Genomic DNA, 18,070 nt, shown 5'->3' with positions numbered 1-18,070 from the left:
CAGGAATTGCATCATGACTACAATCAATGGTATGAAAAACCAATCTAACATTCCAGGGACAAAAATACAGAACACAAATTGTGTGCTAGACCCTTCTTTATACATAGTCTTTCCTATTTGAAAAGTCTAAATAGGATAAGGTTCTGTAGTTGCTACTTCAATGAATTAGCATCTTTTCACTAAAAGCTCAAAGTATTTGCGGATGTGAACCTTTGAAGCTCAAGGTCCTGACATCTCCAAGAGGAGGCTACTACAGTCGTCACTGTGTATTCACGAGAAAAAGAAGAAGCAATGAAGATACAATGACTGAGAGCTGTGTGACTGAAACACTCCAAGGAACAACAACAGAGGCCAAAAATGGTCTAAATCAGACAAAGGTAAGGCTTGATCACATGTGTCTCATTCTTTGTCCCTTCTCTTCCATCTCCCATATTTCTTCCTCCTTCAAAGGTTTTGTTTGTTTGTTTTGACTGCCAGGAATTCTCATTATAAATGATTTGTGATATCCAAGGATTGTTGATACTTGCTCTGGAAACCATGGCACATGGAAATAAACACTGGCCCTCAGGTAAAACGCAGGATCATCCTTGGGCAACAGCTACATGAACCAAAAACATAGAAACAGTCCAAATATCTGTCTATCCTAACCCTTGATATCAAATCCAACGGGGTTTTATTTTGCATTTTGGTTTGTATGTATCCCTTCTTTAGTTTTTCAAAGTTAAAATGGGTTGAGGCAGCTAGAGACATCCCTCGAAGATATAGTATTTAGTTGTGTGCACACATGAAGTCTCAAGGTCTTGTGTTCAATTCCCAGTACTACAAATCTATATATGTATATTTGTACATATGATTTTAAAAATAATTTAACAAAAGGCAACTAATTAGTTACTAATAGATAGTATAGTTAATATTATAACATAATTAAGAAATTAGTATGAAGGTAAAACTTCAAATAAGTCAAGGAAATATAAAATTTAAGTTAACCTTTATAAAACTTAGGCAAAAGGACACTCCCAGATATTTTCACTGTTCTAATTCAAGATAAGGCAAAAGGATCCCTGGTAGTAACCTATGCTGCCACTTCCCCTGGAACAGGCAGCTGCTGAGACAGCACAGTGACAGGGACACAGATGGCAGACATAAGCTGAAAACTGTAGACAAAGCAATTTGATAATAACAACCAAATAATGGAATACACAAAAGGTTGAGAACATTTGACAAATGTCTCTTCTTTTTTATTTCTACCCTGAAACAGTTCTAAGAAACAGCTTGAGTAATCGCAGCTTCAGTTGTCTGTCAGAACTGGGGTCACCCTGTGTAGCAATGACACCTCTTTCATTGTTTTGAAATTCTGAGGGATACATATGAAAATAAATACCCAACAGGGCTCTAAGGAGTTTGTTATAGAGACAGTCCTCTTCTCTATCAGGCACAAGACCAGAACGCATCTCAAACAACCATACCCTTTCCCTTTGCTTCTGTGGTCACTTAGGTCACTTAGTATAAGTTTGTTCAATTCTAAATGTCTACCAAAAATATTACTACTGTTACCAGGAATCTAGACTCCCTATTTCCTCAGTTCCAGAGGAATGTATTCAGAGAGATTATCTCTTTTCTTTTCAAAACTGTAATCAAGGGGGGAATTCCAGCAGTGACACGTTTGAAATACTCTGAAACAACAGACACCTCTTAGATAGAAATTCTCTTAGAGGAGAATTTGCACAAGCTTCCAACTCAGGAAGAAGTTGCTGACTTCCATAATGTGAGCATCCTAAGATAAGGAACCCATCTGTCAACAAGCTTATTGCTCATGATAACCTTAAAGTGACATTCACTCAGGTTGCCCTTCAAAGGTTCTTTACCTTAGCTTCTGTGGTACTCATACTGGGAAACTTGCTGGTTGCAGCCGAGGAAGCAGGCACCTAGAAAGGAAACAAAGTCAGACTTGCCATGACCCCCGCTGTACTGGGTGGTTTTGTGTGTCAACTTTACGAATTTCAACTTTTAGTCTGCATATATTTTTAATACACTGTAAACCAGAATTATAGATGTTATGAATCACCAAGGGTGTGTTTAAAAGTGAACCAGGATACTCTGCAGGAGTCCCTGATGTGGGATTCCCCTCTGTCAGCTGTTAATCCCTCAATAAAGGACTGCATTGGACCTATAGCAGGCCAGAACTTAGGTAGGCAGGGAAAACTAAACTGAATGTTGGGAGAAGGAAGGAGCAGTTTGAAGAGAAGCCATGGAGCTGCCTATGAAGACAGACATGCTGAAACTTTGATCGTCACCCATGACCTCATGGTGATGCACAAATTAATGGGGATGGGTTAAATAAAGATGTAAGAGTTAGCCAATAAGAAGCTAGAGCTAATGGGCCAAGCAGTGTTTTAAATAATACAGTTTTTGTGTGATTATTTTGGGAGTCTACAGCTAGGATATGAATAAGCAGTCTTCTTCCTACAATAAGTATCAAGTACTGTTATCCGTAGAACAATCTTTCCAGCCCATCTTAAACATATAAATTTATTAAAATGTTTATAAGACCATATATCTCCAGATTATTGTTGCCCGACTACTATTCCATTAAATAATTCCTGAAAGTGTACCTCATGTCCAATAAAGCAGACATTGAATGGCCCACCAAGAATAATAAAACCTCTCCATATAGCACCTATAAATAAGCATGGTCTTAATGGACTTTAGCCTAAGGCCAGTTGGCTCCACCTATCCTCAGCATGGCGATTTCTATGGAAGCTCTACATTAAGACATGTTAAGTTTTCTAAAACTGAAATATGGATGCTGATTCTTGGCAACCGGGGGCAAGGGAAATGACCCTACCCCATTACTGACCCAAACAACTCTGGGTTATTGTGTCTTGTTCACCTCTTATATTAGAAGTGAAGGTAAAGAATGTTTAATGTTTATTATCTCATGTAAAGGACTGAATATGCCTTCATTTTGTACCACCTGAATTGCCAAACATGAATGTAAATATTAATTTTGAATAAAAAGTTATGAAAAGTTAACTCATAGATCTTTAACGAGTATGAACCTTAGCAATGACCTTGTTAAAGACTAACATATAGACTTTAAACAGATGAGAAAATGGAATCTCATGTCCAGGGTTTACCACAGTTTACTGGCTCCTTCAGTTTATGTGGAATACAGTATGTACCTCGGTTAAGTTCTGGGGATACTGTGGTGAGATCAACAGATATGCCTTTGTGAAAGATAGAGCCTATCCAGGTTGACAAAGAGTTAAACAATCACATTACAAGACAGAGTCTCATGAAAACCCAACTATGGAACCATAATAAAGGACAGCTGAGACAGTTGATTCTGAAGGTATGACAGAGGGCAAGGGGGGAACCACAAAGACAAAGGCCAGTGTCATGGTTTGAATAGTTATGGCCCCTATAGACTCATGGGTTTAAATGTTTGGCCCATAGGGAGTGGCACTATTAGGAGGTATGGCCTTGCCAGAATGGGTGTGACCTTGTTGGAGGAAGTGTGCCACTTATATGCTCAAGCTACTCCCAGTACACTGTCGTTTCTGCTGCCTATGGATCAAGTTGTCGAACTCTCAGGTCCTTCTCCAGCATCATATTTGCCTGCATGCCACTGTGATAATAATGGACTGAACCTCTGAACTGTAAGCCAGCAAATTAAATGTTTTCCTTATAAGAGTTGCTGTGGTCTTGACACTTCTTCACCACAATAGAAACTCAAACTAAGATGCTGGGAGATGATCCATAAATAAGGCATGCATAATTATGCATGCCAGAACCAACGTGAAGTTCATCTGTGTCTAGGTACTGTAATGCCTAGAACTCATTAGTCCTAGAAATGTCAAGGGGCTGCCAGTTTTTAAGTATTCCCACACACTGAAATGCTCCAGGGAACTAGCACTGCAGGTCAGACCAGAGTGCAGTTGAAACAACACTTGCCCTTTCAAATATCCAAGAAAATTTCTTAGTACCCAGAGTAGTACTGATTCTATAATGTGAGATATGGCAGAGTCAGACTAACAAGCATCAGAGAAATGACCTGATAAAAGTAATTCACCATCCTCCCATTGAAAGACCCTACAGACCCCCTCCTCAAAACCCGCAGCTAGCATGCTCCTGGGGGAACGTCCTGTTTGCTTTTGTAAGAACATCCCATGTGCCTGAGAGAGCAGGATGTCTATGAGATAGGAAGACTGCAAGGCAGGATATGGATAAGATAGGACATCAACAAAGCAGGTTGACTGCAAAACAGGATATCTATAAGATAGAAACAGGATGACTGTTGCCAGACATCCATGCTGAGAGAGGAAACCATTCATGCCCCCTGCCTCATTCCGATCGACCAATAACCACGCTTTTGCTTCTGTAAACTTGCTTTTTGCTCTTCCCTATAAAAAGCCCGCCCTCCAGTTGGCAGGCGCGCAAGTCTTCCAAGAGATCTTGCCGCCCGCAGGTACCTGTGTCTACTCAATAAACCTCTTGCTAATTGCATCCTGTGGTTTGGTCTCGGAGTGTCCTGGTTCTGGGGTCTTCATCATTGGAGGAAAGGTCCTCTCTGAGGGTCTTTCACCATTTAAGAGCCATTGTTTAAAAAGCACTGCCCCAGGAGTTGAGACTACACAATTAGACATAACCATGGCCTCGAGGAGTTAAGTCCAGTGAAGTAAAAGGTTACCCAGCAGGCACTCAAAGTCAAGTTTGTTATGAGGCTGCCTGAGAAGAGAGGACCATTTGTTTTTGTTGTTGTTGTTGATGTTTATTTTTATAGATTTTTATGACAGTGTTTTAATCATTCATTTTAATTGGAATATTAAAAGTTTGAGTTAACATTTCAAATATATAACCTATTAAAATAAATCTACTCACGAACTGGATAAGATACAGTTCAAATACTTAGATAAAATTCAGTTTTTAGAGTAATCAAGGATTAATGTTTTTATATTTTACATGTTTTGTTATATATGCTTAGAAATTATACAAAGAATAATAAAAGACAATATTTAAACACAATATGTCAAGAAACTTCATCACATTGTTATTATTCATGAAAAATCTATTTAATATTGTCAATTTTTTAAAAAAATGGGAATTCTGAATTTTCTAAAACAGAACTCTAGGCTTTATTTGTGGAACAGATGAAAAATGTGGAGCATGAACACTAAATGCTGATATATAACAATTAGTAGTTTTCTACTTAGGTGTATGTGAAGATATTTTTAAAAGTTTTAGAGATTGGGTTTCTCAGGAAACTGGGAGTCAGGACCCACTCTTGGAAATATACTCAAGAGATGCCCAATTATACTATAAAAGCATTTGTTCAACTATGTTCATAGCAGCACTATTTGTAATAGTCAGAACCTGGAAACAACCTAGGTGCCCCTCAATAGAAGAATGGATAAAGAAGGTGTGGCACATATACACTTTAGAGTTCTACGCAGTGGTAAAAAACAATGACATTTTGAATTTTACATGCAAATGGATGGAAATAGAAAACACTATTCTGAGTGAGGTAACCCAAACCCAAAAAGATGAATATGGTATGTACTCACACATAAGTGGATTGTAGCCATAAATAAAGGACATTGATCCTATAATTCATGATCCTAGAGAAGCTAAATAAGAAGGTGAACCCAAAGAATAACATATAGTTATCCTACTGGATATTGGAAGTGGACAAGATTGCCGGACAGGGACTGGGAGCACGGGGGTGGGGGTGGGGTGGTGATAAAGGTAGATGGGGAAAGAGAAGGGAGAAGGGGAGGATGGGGAGAGCTTGAGGGAATGGGATGTTTGGAATGGAGGAGGAGTGGATATGGGAGCAGGGAAGTAGATATCTTAATTAAGGGAGCCATTTTAGGGTTGGCAAGAGACTTGACTCTACAGGGGTTCCCAGGTGTCCAAGGAGATGTCCCCAGCTTATTCCTTGGGCAGCAGAGGAGAGGGTGCCTGAACTGGCCTTATCCTATAGCCGCACTGATAAATATCTTGCATATCACCATAGAACCTTCATCTGGTGATGGATGAAGATAGAGACAGAGATCCACATTGGAGCACTGGACTGAGCTCCCAAGGTCCATATGAAGAGCAGAAGGAAGGAGAACATGAGCAAGGAAGTCAGGACTGCGAGGGGTGCGCCCACCCACTGAGACGGTGGGACTGATCTAATGGGAGCTCACCAAGGCCAGTTGGACTGGAACTGATGGAGCATGTGATCAAACCAGACTCTCTGAATGTGGCTGAAGGTGGAGGCTGATGGAGAAGCCAAGGACAATGGTGCTGGGTTTTGATTCTACTGCATGGATAGGCTTTGTGGGAGCCTAGTCTGTTTGGATGCTCACCTTCCTGGACCTGGGGGGAGCAGGGAGGACCTGGACTTCCCACAGGGTAGGGAACCCTGACTGCTCCTTGGACGAGAGAGGAAGGGGGAGGGGGAGAGGAGGGAATTGGGTGGAGGGAAGGAGGTGGAAATTTTCAATAAAATAAAATAAATAATAAAAAGAAAAAAAAGAAACGGGCCTCCCCGGTTTAGTAATATTTGCATTCATTCTACTTGAAAATATGGCAGATTTCTTATTTTGTTAAAAGAAGATGTTAGCTGAAAAGCAAGAGTTGTCTCATATTACCTGGAACATTTATAAAGCTTGGAAAACACATTCACAGTACTTGACAGGACCTTGTTAGTTCTGTATTTACTCTTGATTACGAGAGGTGCATTCACAGTACTCGACAGGACCTTGTTAGTTCTGTATTTACTCTTGATTACGAGAGGAGCATTTGTAAAGGCTGAGGAGACTTTGGTTCTGAGAGCCCCCAAAGGTTCTGATAAATGGGAAAAGGCGGGGGATTAGTGCTTCTGATGAAGTGATAGACTTCTTTTATGATCCTTTACCCATTCTGTTGTTGCTTATTCCAGTTAAAAGAAAAATTATTCCCTCAGTTCCTTACTCTCTGGTTGCAGAACAGAAACCCTAACTTAATGTTTGTCTGCCAGAGGCATTTGGCTTCTTTTCAGGCATGCTCACGTCTTTTGTGATTCTCACGGCCTCTGCTGGAGCTAGCTGGTCTCACTTTAATCTCTCCTCATCTTAACCTGCTAGTTCAGTTCAGAAAAGACAGAATGGAGCATCAGATGTACTAGATTTTATTCTCATAAATTAGACCTTGCTTTTTTTCCCCAAGTAGCAATACCAGCCTTAACATTCCCCCTGCCTGTGGTCCTTCATGGACCTGCCTTTGTTAAAAGTTACTGAAAGCATCAGGCCCTATCCCTGTGCTCTTCTTTTCCACTGGCTGCTGTGACCTTGGGAGTCTCAGCTTCTGATCTGCTTCCTTCTGGAAGCTTCTTCCACCTACTCTAAGCTCCTTACTACTCACTCATAATCCTACCAGTCACTACGACTTTTAAAATGTTGCTTTCTCAGAATATTGAATTCTTTATAGTTTTAAGTATCTTCCATTGTATGAGCAATTCACTTTATCTTATCAGTAAGTCTGCTTTGCCACTAGACTACTTTAAAAAGAGGAAACCGAGAAAGACTCAGGTTAATATCCTTGCTTTGTAACTTATTCACCCCAATTATTGAACTCTTTGGGGTCTAAATTTCAACATCTGTAAAATGGGCATAGCACCCATTGGCTTTGGCCTTGTAAGGAATTTATCTCACTTAGAATATCTTGTATTAGCAATGCTGGCTGTCAATCTCCCACCATTTCATTTTTCTTTTTCATTTCACACACTCTTGGTCTAGTTGCCAACACCAACAGTTAGATTATACCAAGGTTCTTCTAATAGTTTCTGGGCTTTGTTCTCTCCCACTGGCATCCATATTTCAATTTATCTCTCAAATCCTTCTGATCTATAGCTGCTTAACAAATGTTTCCAAAATGAATATGACATCTATTTCCACACTAATATAAATAATCTTCTATGTTGGATAGAGTGCAGTGCTCTCTGTCTTTTAAAAAAAAATCTTCATTATTTGATTTGTTTAGTCAACTGAGTTATTCTCTTACTATGGCTTCCTACCCTATATTCCCTTCCACCAGGATGGAGTCCCTGTCATCTCATCAAAACCTTAGCAAGTAGTCCTATGCTCTAATTCATAGTGCAAAGGAGGAAACCCAGCCTCAGGACTGCTTGATGGGATTCATCTGACAGTTCAGTGAATGCACAAACTCAGGAAAGTTATTTCATCACTCTATGCCTCAGTTTTCTCAGAGGCAAAATGAGAATAGCTATAATTTTTCCTTAGTTAAAGCATTCTGAAAACTGTTTTAAGGGTAAGCTAATATATATGAATGGAGGGCTGGTGAACAGCAACTGCTGTAAAACATCACCTATTGTCAAAGCTTCAGCATCATGCTGCTCCCACCTCTGACCTCTGACCTCTTCACCATGCCATCACCCCCAGTCCCTAGGAAACCTTTCACAATTGTTTAAGATATGATCCATAAATTTCGTACTTCTCACTTGAAGTTGTAATCATATATTCTGGAGGCATAACCCAGTTCGTAAGGGTCATGATTTATCAGTGAAGCTATAGGCCTATAAAGAAATAAGGTATCCCATTCTCTCCAGTGCCTATGTGCTGTGAATATTGCAGCAAAAAGGAGCTCAAAAATCACCGGTTGAGTGAAATCTTGATTCCATTTTTAACTTTCAAATAGTAAACTATAGTTTTAATACCAGTTCTTTTATTATTATTATTATTATTTTTTGCCTAGAACCAATTGTATGTCACAAGAGTTAAGTTTCAGTCTCGGTGGCTTCTTTATGCCCTTACAGGATGTTAATTAACCCTAACATATCCGGACTGCAGGACAAGGTGCTCTATGGGGTTATTATAAGATCCATTTATATACCCTAAAGCAAAGGGCAATTGGAACAAAATACAAAACTAATACTACCAATTGTCTAAATTTAATAAAGGCTGACAAATCAACACTGATTTTTAACTTCTAAAATTAGCACTACTAGATGTATAAGAGAGATGAAAATTCATTTCTGATTCACACACTAGGTTCTTGTTTAATAACACACTTCAAATAATGTAAAAGAAATGAAGGATGTAACCACAAGATCTCTGAAATAAAGAAGAATATGCACCCCACAAGGCAGCAGCCAGACCTATCCCAGGTACTCCGTACCCTTCCAGTTTCCAAAGCTGACTATACAGAAGTGGCTCAATGTGTATTTGTATGACTTTTGCACAATAATAAACACAAATTATTAGAATACAGTCCAAATGGAGCATCGTGTGAACTTTACTGCATGAACACCAGAAAATTCGCATAGAGAATAGAAGAGAAAAATGGTAAAGATAAGACATTCTGTGAACATTTCGCCATTTACACGACTACATTCACTAATTAGTTGTTGAGCATCTTAGAAAAAGGAGATCTAGACAGTCAAGCCCTGAAGCCTCTTTTTTTTTTACAGGACAATTGTAAGAAACAATAAGTAAATGCCTTATTCCCTAGCAAGTGCCTTCCTAGAGAAAGCTACACTCTCTACAAATAGCAATACTGCACCCAGTGAATACAAGTTTAGATGTTTCCTTCTTAATAGTGGGTTATTCACTTCAGAAAGTGAATATACAGACATTCTGATTTCTTTACTGTGTGTAATGCTGTCATATCATAGTATATATTTGCGTACCTTTAACTATTAAATAAACTGTGCTTTTAATAAGAACTGCAATTTCTTGTGAGGGTCATCTAAATGAACATAGAGGTTACAAAAAAATGCCAAGAGTAAAAGACTTCTAAACATGAAATTACCAAAGAATAATTCAAATTCAATAAGAATAATTGTGAGCTCTAGAATATTAAGATGAAGGTTTGGGGACATTCTTCAAGCTGTGAGGTGTTAATAGCTCCAGAAAGATTCACTGAGGGTCTTTGGCAGGATCCTCCTGAGTGGATGTTGGTGCAGCTCTGCCTTAGTTTCAGGCCTTCTTGGACTTGAAGATGTTATTTTGCAGCTTCCTGCTTCTGTTTCCATGCCTGTCACTTGCTGCCATGCCACCAAGCCATAATGGACTCCTATTGCACTGGAACCGTAAGCACAAACAAACTTTCTTCCTTTACAAAGAAGAATTGTGAAGTGCCCATCCATGTCACATGATGGGACTTTACTGTGGCCTTGATTGTGAACATACAACACAGCCAAAGTGCACTGTGCATGAGATCACATCTTTAAATGCCAATAGATTCTTCCAGAAGAACCTCAGCTGAGATTGTCGGCTACCATTATGAATTACAGAGATTTTACTGTACATATGATTCCTGATTTTAAAAACACATAATGATTTAGCTGAGGAAAACAAAGCCTTTCAACATTTCCTTCTTATCATTCCTTAACAAGTAAGTATGAAATTAGTTTGAATTGTGTTATAATAATATGTTTGGTTTTGAAAAACTGCTCTTTGAATTGTTGACTTGAGTTTCACAAAAATACAATTAAGTGAATTTTTGCTTTGGATTAGGAGAGTGTTTTCAATAATTTTTAAAAATAGTCCTACACATCCTTCTGCTATTTTGTACTATGTATTTATGGAAATAGCATTCTCAGCTCTGAAAATTATAAACTCAAAACATTGACCAACTCCAGACTACACTGAAGATGCTGTATGTTCTTCAGTATTAAGTGTTCAATCAGAACTGAATTCTTAATATAAAAATAAATAAGCAAATCCATCTTATCAGTCTGTATTTTGACTTTTATCTTTAATGGCAAAATTATGTAATAGAAAATAATTGTTTCAAAATAAAATTTCCTTATGATTTATTATCAATAAATGTTCAAGTTGCATACCTATTTTATATACCTGCTATCCATTGTTGAAGTTGAGCTATCTCAGGGAAAACAAAAGTGTGCTAGTGGGTCACTTATATATCAGAGGATAGTAGACTGATCAGGAAAACACCTACTGTAGAATTAAACATCATAGGTAGTCAGTAGAGGCAGTCTGCATTTCTCAAGATGTGTCCAAAAGATGATTAGGGAAGGCTTCGCAAAGGAAGGAGATACTATTCATTGCATATTTAGTAAATATAACGTACAGGTAGGTGAGGAGCTACAGACTCTTCCTCTTGTTATGAACTGGATCAAATGCTTCTCATTCCTAATTTCAGGGTACCTCAACCAACACTTAGGAGGTAAACATCACTATCAGCATTTAATAAATGAGCAAAGTGAGGCTTCAAAGTGATGGAACTTTCGTTCAAACACAAACCTGATAACAGGGTCCATTAATATTTTGCTATGACAAATTCCATTCCTTCACTTAAAAAGCTAAAAATAGTTGGAGGTTACAAAAACTTCAGATGAATGCTTAAATGGGGTAAGCATTCCAGATGAGCAAAATAACTTAGGTAAAACTTGGATATGGGGAAATTCTGCAGATATTCAGTTCAGAGTATAGCATATCTAGTACTCCAGATTGAGGCAATTTGAATATCATCTGGCAGGAGGGGTGGATGATGACATCTCTGCTGAGAATGTCATACATTTATGATGTATATTAAAATGATGAACATATTTAAGATAAAAATAGAGTATCAAAACTCAAATTGCTCTTGGCAGTGGAGCATAAATGAAACTTTGGCCTCTGATGTAATCAAAATAAACATGCAAATGTTGCCTAGCAACTGGGACAATGGCCACAGCTGATGTTTGTTCTCAGCACAAGCTAGGAAGATCACAGTATGAGTGACTATACTTATGTGTCTCTGATTATAAGTCCTGTCACTGCGAATTCTATAAGCTTATGAAAGTCCACAAAAGTCAAAAAGTCAAGCTTTTTCTAGTAAGAATTTACTTTAGCTGGTGAGTCAAGGTGTTCGAGAACGGCAGGCAGTTGTGTAGTTATCATTGCTTTAAGAAATTACACACTAATCTTGTTTACCTTTCTCAACGAAACTGTCTCTGCCTTTGCAATGCCAGGATTATAGGTATGCATCCCAATGTCTGACTCTAAACTGTGTGTTCTTAATAAGAATGTTAAAATGGCAGAAATTAAAGAAAGGTTCTCTTATCCAAGTTGACTTTCAGAAGAACAAAATTAAAATGGGGAATGAAATAAAATGAAACCTGGAAATTCACAATCTTCACTGATGGCAAACTAAGTAAGTCTTCACAAATATTGAAGAGTCATAATGACATTAGAGAGAAGAGTATCTGTGGGTCTTGAACTGCTGTGTGACCTTCAGCAAAGTCCTGAACTATGTTGTGCCTATTTCAAATAAATGTCTTTCAGTTTATTACTAATTCACCCCACCCTCACTTCAGGCAGAAATGTAGTAGGATAGAGTATGTTTTAAGGTATGATTTATTTGAAATTTGAGTTAAATAATGTAGGCAATGATACTTATCTTTCAATTTGAACAGAAGTCCTGTAATTTCCTACATAGTAAGGGAATTTTTGGTTATATACTACTATTAATTCTACTATATAATAGTATTAATATTACTATTAATATATTCTATTCTTAACTAATGATATTTTTCTATATTCAAAGATGGCTAACACTTCTTTTATGCTGCATATGTAAAGGATCTAAATAAGCTGAACTAAGCTAATATTGTCTATCTTAGGGTTAGTATTGGCATGATGAAATACCATGACCAAAACCAACTTAGGGAGAAATGGGTTTATTTGTCTTACATATTCAAAGTCATAGTCCATTGAGGGAGGCCAAAACAGGAACTCAAGCAGAGCATGAAGATGGAGACAGGAACTGAAGCAGAGTCCATGGAATACCACTTACTGGCTTGTTCCTCATTGCTTGTTCGTTCTGTTTTCTTATAGAACCCAGGACTACCAGCCAGGGATGGCATCATCGACAATGAGCTCGGCCCTCCCTAACTTTAAAAATGCCCCATACGTTTGCCTATCTTATGGGGGCATTTTCTCAATTGAGGTTCCTGCCTTCCAAATGACGTTAGTTTGCATCAAGTTGACACAAAACTAACCACCAGATCTTCTAATTCCAATCAGTAGGCATAAACATTTATTTAAAAAAAACAGACAACATTAATATAATGGGCACAACAATAAAAGTATAAGATTGATTTCCAATGCTTATCTGAATTCAGACACAAATTCTGCTTAGTTATGCACATAACATAAAGTGTAGGACTTTGTATGATCAATCACTAGCCATAACCAGAATCAAATCAAATCTTGCTACCTCTCTGGGACTCTGGAACTTTATTTATAAATATGACTTTATACATTTACATAGATAATATTTTATTAGAATTAGATATACTAAAATGTCTTAATATATATTATTAATATGCTTAGTTATGCACATAACATAAAGTGTAGGACTTCGTAAGATCAGTCACTAGCCATAATCAGAATCAAATCAAATCTTGCTACCTCTCTGGGACTCTGGAACTTTATTTATAAATATGACTTTATATATTTACATAGATAATATTGTATTAGAATTAGATATATTAAAATGTCTTAATATACCTTATGAATATACAAATACTGAGAATAAATGAAAATTACGTGAATCATTTAGACTAGTAGTTGTTGGAGATCTCCCTGAACACATTGAAAGATGATTAGCTCACGGTGATATTAGAGACAGACCCAATACTGGGTTCCCAGTATATCAAGATGAAAGGAATCTTGGCTGCAGGCTTTGCACAGAGTTATTGGCATTAAGGTGGGAAATATAAGTTTAGGTATGTTTTGTGGTCAATTTTTGTTGAATTTTAAGAAGAGAAAGTGGGAAGTACTCTACAACACATGGGCACAGGAGACCACTTCCTACGTATAACCCCAGCAGCACAGACATTAAGGGCATCATTGAATAAATGGGACCTCCTGAAACAGAAGCTTCTGTAAAGCAAAGGACACTGTCACTAAGACAAAAAGGCAACCCACTGACTGGGAGAAGATCTTCACCAACCCCACACTGACAAAGGTCTGATATCCAAAATATATAAAGAACTCAAGAAACTAGACCGTAAAAGGCTAAATAACCCAATTATAAAATGGGGCACTGAGCTGAACAGAGAATTCTCAACAGAAGAACTTCAAATGGCCAAAAGACACTTAAGATCATGCTCAACTTCCTTAGCGATCAGGGAAATGCAAATCAAGACAACTTTAAGATACCATCTTACACCTGTCAGAATGGCTAAAATAAAAAACACCAATGATAGTCTTTGCTGGAGAGGTTGTGGAGAAAGGGGTACACTCACCCATTGCTGGTGGGAATGCAAACTTATGCAACCACTTTGGAAAGCAGTGTGGCAGTTTCTCGGGAAATTTGGGAAATACAAAGAACACACTATCCACAGCACATATTAAGCAACACCACCCCAACATCCCTACCCTGGGTAACAGCAATGGACTTTTTCTCTAGATGTAACCAGACTTTAAAAACACACAATGAGAAAGAGGAAAGCCACAGCTATGCCATTAAACACTCAGAAATCAAATCACTCTCTCCATGTGGCAAAGCGTTCCAGGCACAAGCAGCCACACACATAAGACCTAAATGACAACAGCTAGGGTGTTTTATGAATATCTGGTGAAATAAGTCTACAACACAAGGAGACAAACTCATGGAAACAATCTTCCCTGAAACTCTTCTGAGTTTGTTTCAAATGCCATCGGGAAAGAACACACTGATAGTGAAAGTCAACAGTTGCAAACACTGGAGAAATTATCTCCAAGGGCTGAATACAACAAGGTAATCTGAAGCAGACTTGAAATGTTTTAAAGTTCAGAGACAAAGGAATGAAAATGTCATATTCATAGATAAAAGTATGAATTATGAATAACTGAACAGGGACATAAGGGAGTAGATGAGGCAGTTGCAGATATTTATCTAACTGAAGCAAAGGAAAAGAGATGGAGAATATTAAAGAGAAGTCATAGTAGTGAAATTATGGTCATGAGTTTTAGTTCCTTGTTTGTAGGCCTAGACCTCTGAGATGAATACATCTTTGAAAATGTGTCTTATAAAAAGTACACCTCAAAAAAATGATGTTATGTGACTAATGATGGCTAGTCTTTGAAGCTGACATATAAAAAATGATTTCATTTGCCCTGTTCATATGTACAGCAAAGAAAAAGGGCATATAACTGGAAAATGGACTAATAATTCTATTTTTGAAACTTTCTCTGGCTACACTTTTAATAAGACTGACCAAAAGCGTGCCTGTGGGTAGAACATAGGAGTTTCTTTAATAGACTGTTAGACTTCTGAACTCTGACGGGCATCACTCACACAACAATTTATTTCATTTTTGTTTTATTTTTTAAAAACAGGGTCACTATAGCTCGAGCTGTTCTGGAACTCATTATGTAGACCAGTCCAGTCTTGAACTCACAGTAATCTGCCTGCCGCTGCCTCCCAAGTACTTGGACTAAAGGCTTCCACCACCACACGGGGGTTCAGTTATATTTTTAATTGCTATTATTTTAAGAGTATAGCAGGGGCCGGAGATCACTCACTGACTAAGAGTATGTACTGTTTTCTCGGAGAGGACCAGAGTTTAGGTATAATCCCAGATATGGCAGCATAGAGATATCTGTGAATTCATCTGTCATTCAATGTCAATGGTCTCTATGGGCACCTATACTCAAATTCACCTGTCCCTATATAAATATACATACAATTTAAAAGAAATTCAAATCTTAAAGAGTATTCAAAGGACTGGTAATAAAACATATAACTACTATCAACTCTAAATATTAAACACTTTGGAATGAATGTATGCGAACCATTTGTGTGGAAAGAGACATGAAAATCATTTTCTAAGTATGTACAACTGTATGGGGTTCTTCTTATCGAACTAAAGGCAGCATCCTCCTGACTCTGGATGCCAAATATGAGATCAGGAACTAAACTGAAAGCAATGCATCATTAGAGATGGAAAAAGGATGGGGTTCTAGATGCCCATAAGCTTGCCTCTCCTTTTTTTATACATTGGCATTCTTGTCAAGAAAAATAAAGACACAAATACATGCAAACCAAGATGAACAGCTGGAGAAAGCACTCTCACAGCTGGTTCGAGCTGCTGTTATGAGGGTTCCAGCTCAGCTGTGGAAAGTCCCAGGACACAATAAAAATCACTGGCACACATGACAATAAATGGAAACCCAGTCCACAACCAGGGGAGAATACTCAAGGGAATCTCAAAGGAGGGTTTTAGAATCAGCCAGATTAGTTTTATTCTAATATGACAGAGTCTCTGGATACTGTTGCATTAATGAAGAGACTTGTTTGGTGTTAGAAAGAAATATAAAATGGCATTCATTATAACACTCTATAAGTTGCAAATACTTTTTGAAACTTAACATGTTTATTATTTGACAAAAGTTTAAGAGTATATTGTATAAAAATAGAAGTAAGGAACGGATATTAATGTAAGAGCATCCCGAGGTTCTATTCATATTAAAATAAAACTAATATATGTTTGCAACCCATTTAAAGAGATACTGATTGAGTGCTTTGTGGAAGACACTATGGGAGATGATGTGGCAGTTCAAAGATGAGGTTGTGCCTTTAGCAGGCTAACAGGATAGAACCTGAAATTCTGAAAACTAAGGTTATTGCAACCAAACGAGACTAGATTATGTAATAACCTTTCGTGCATTAAGACTCAATGCTTAGAAAGTTTTTTGTAGATAGCTGTTGAATATGTCAGAGGAAATAATATATGGGGGTGATATTACTTTCCTAATCTTTAAGATGGATTCAATAAATGTATTTTATATCTACATCATCACTGTCATATCAATACTCAGTGTAGTTCAGAACATATTATTTTTCAGAAAATGTGTCCATGAGTATTAATATTGTTTCAATACAAACTATGCTAGCCTATTTTCATGGGCCTATTGTAATCACGTTGAAGTAACTTATTACTGTTTAGGGTAGACAATATAGAGCACGACTATGTATGAACTAAACAATGCCTCTTTGCTACTAGCATGAATACAGTTAGTACCCGAATACCTAATGTTCAAATACATAGACATACTCAGAAGCCATAAGGTTCTAGATGTTGTAAATTATCCTTAAAATATCAAGGTAACAGAATAACTCGGAACTGTCACACAAAGTGCCAAAAGTTGTCTGTTGAAAAGCAATGGGTGACTGATGTGCTTTTCTGCAAGTCATCCACGGAGGAACATATAATTGTTTATGAAGAACAACTGTGCTTTCCCAGAAGTCCTATTATTAATGCAGCACACTGAAAAAAAAGTTGCTCTCAGTCCAAACATAAGGATGCTAATACATTTATTTCAGATTTACATCATCTCCAAAATGAGGAAACTGTAATTTTTTTTAACAGGGAGAAGATGCAAAGACATTTGTGTGCACAAGAATACAAGCCTAGATTCATCAGACAGCTCATATATGTGGAAACAAGGTACTTCTACCTAAGAAGACGTAATGACTTAAAGATACAGCCATTGTTACAAATCACCAATAGGAAAACTAATACCTCACCAATTTTAAGAAACCAGGTCAAACTAATTACACCATTTTTGTTGTTTTTCTGTTTGGTTTCATTCTTCTAAATTACTGTTTTATACTATACCTCTTACATTTTCATTGTGGGGGAGATGTATTCTTATCCAATTCTACCAGATACTAGAAGAACTGTCTCTAGTCTTACTGAAGTTACTTGGAGGCTAATTATATGTAATCATGCACTGGGAATCCTCTCTCAAAACAACAGAACTGCAACAAAGACAGCATTCATTTCAGAATGACTGCTTCATAAACACCATCTCAGTGTGTAAAGCACAAGTTTGTAACAGACTCAGAAGTAATTAAAATGCGCGCGGACACACACACACACACACACACACACACACACACACACACACACGTGCGCGCACGCTTTCCTTCTTTAGTCTTTCACTCCAATGGCAAGCTCCTCTACTTCTCCATTAGTCTCCAATGTGAGTTTTCAAGTTTGACATGAAAATGCTAACCTTTGCTAGTTCATTTCAGCCCTTTAAGCGTCTTAGAGTTAAGTGTAACCCCTTACCACATCCCCATGAAA

At 37.6% G+C, this 18,070-nt stretch overlaps 1 protein-coding gene across 16 annotated transcripts in view; it reads right to left on the bottom strand.

The window, feature by feature from the left end:
• Nucleotides 1–18,070, bottom strand: part of Cast (calpastatin) — a 92,810-nt gene that overhangs the window by 44,005 nt on the left and 30,735 nt on the right. For all 16 annotated transcript variants that reach the window (XM_075976458.1, XM_075976459.1, XM_075976454.1 and 13 more), the window contains one exon: nucleotides 1,866–1,925. In XM_075976458.1, coding sequence (XP_075832573.1) covers nucleotides 1,866–1,925 — 60 coding nt within the window. The remainder of the gene's footprint in view (nucleotides 1–1,865; nucleotides 1,926–18,070) is intronic.

The sequence above is a fragment of the Microtus pennsylvanicus genome, chromosome 6 (genome assembly GCF_037038515.1).
Source record: "Microtus pennsylvanicus isolate mMicPen1 chromosome 6, mMicPen1.hap1, whole genome shotgun sequence".
Taxonomy (NCBI): domain Eukaryota; kingdom Metazoa; phylum Chordata; class Mammalia; order Rodentia; family Cricetidae; genus Microtus; species Microtus pennsylvanicus.
The sequence above is the reverse complement of the archived record's forward strand: the minus strand, read 5'-3'. Positions and strand labels throughout refer to the sequence as shown.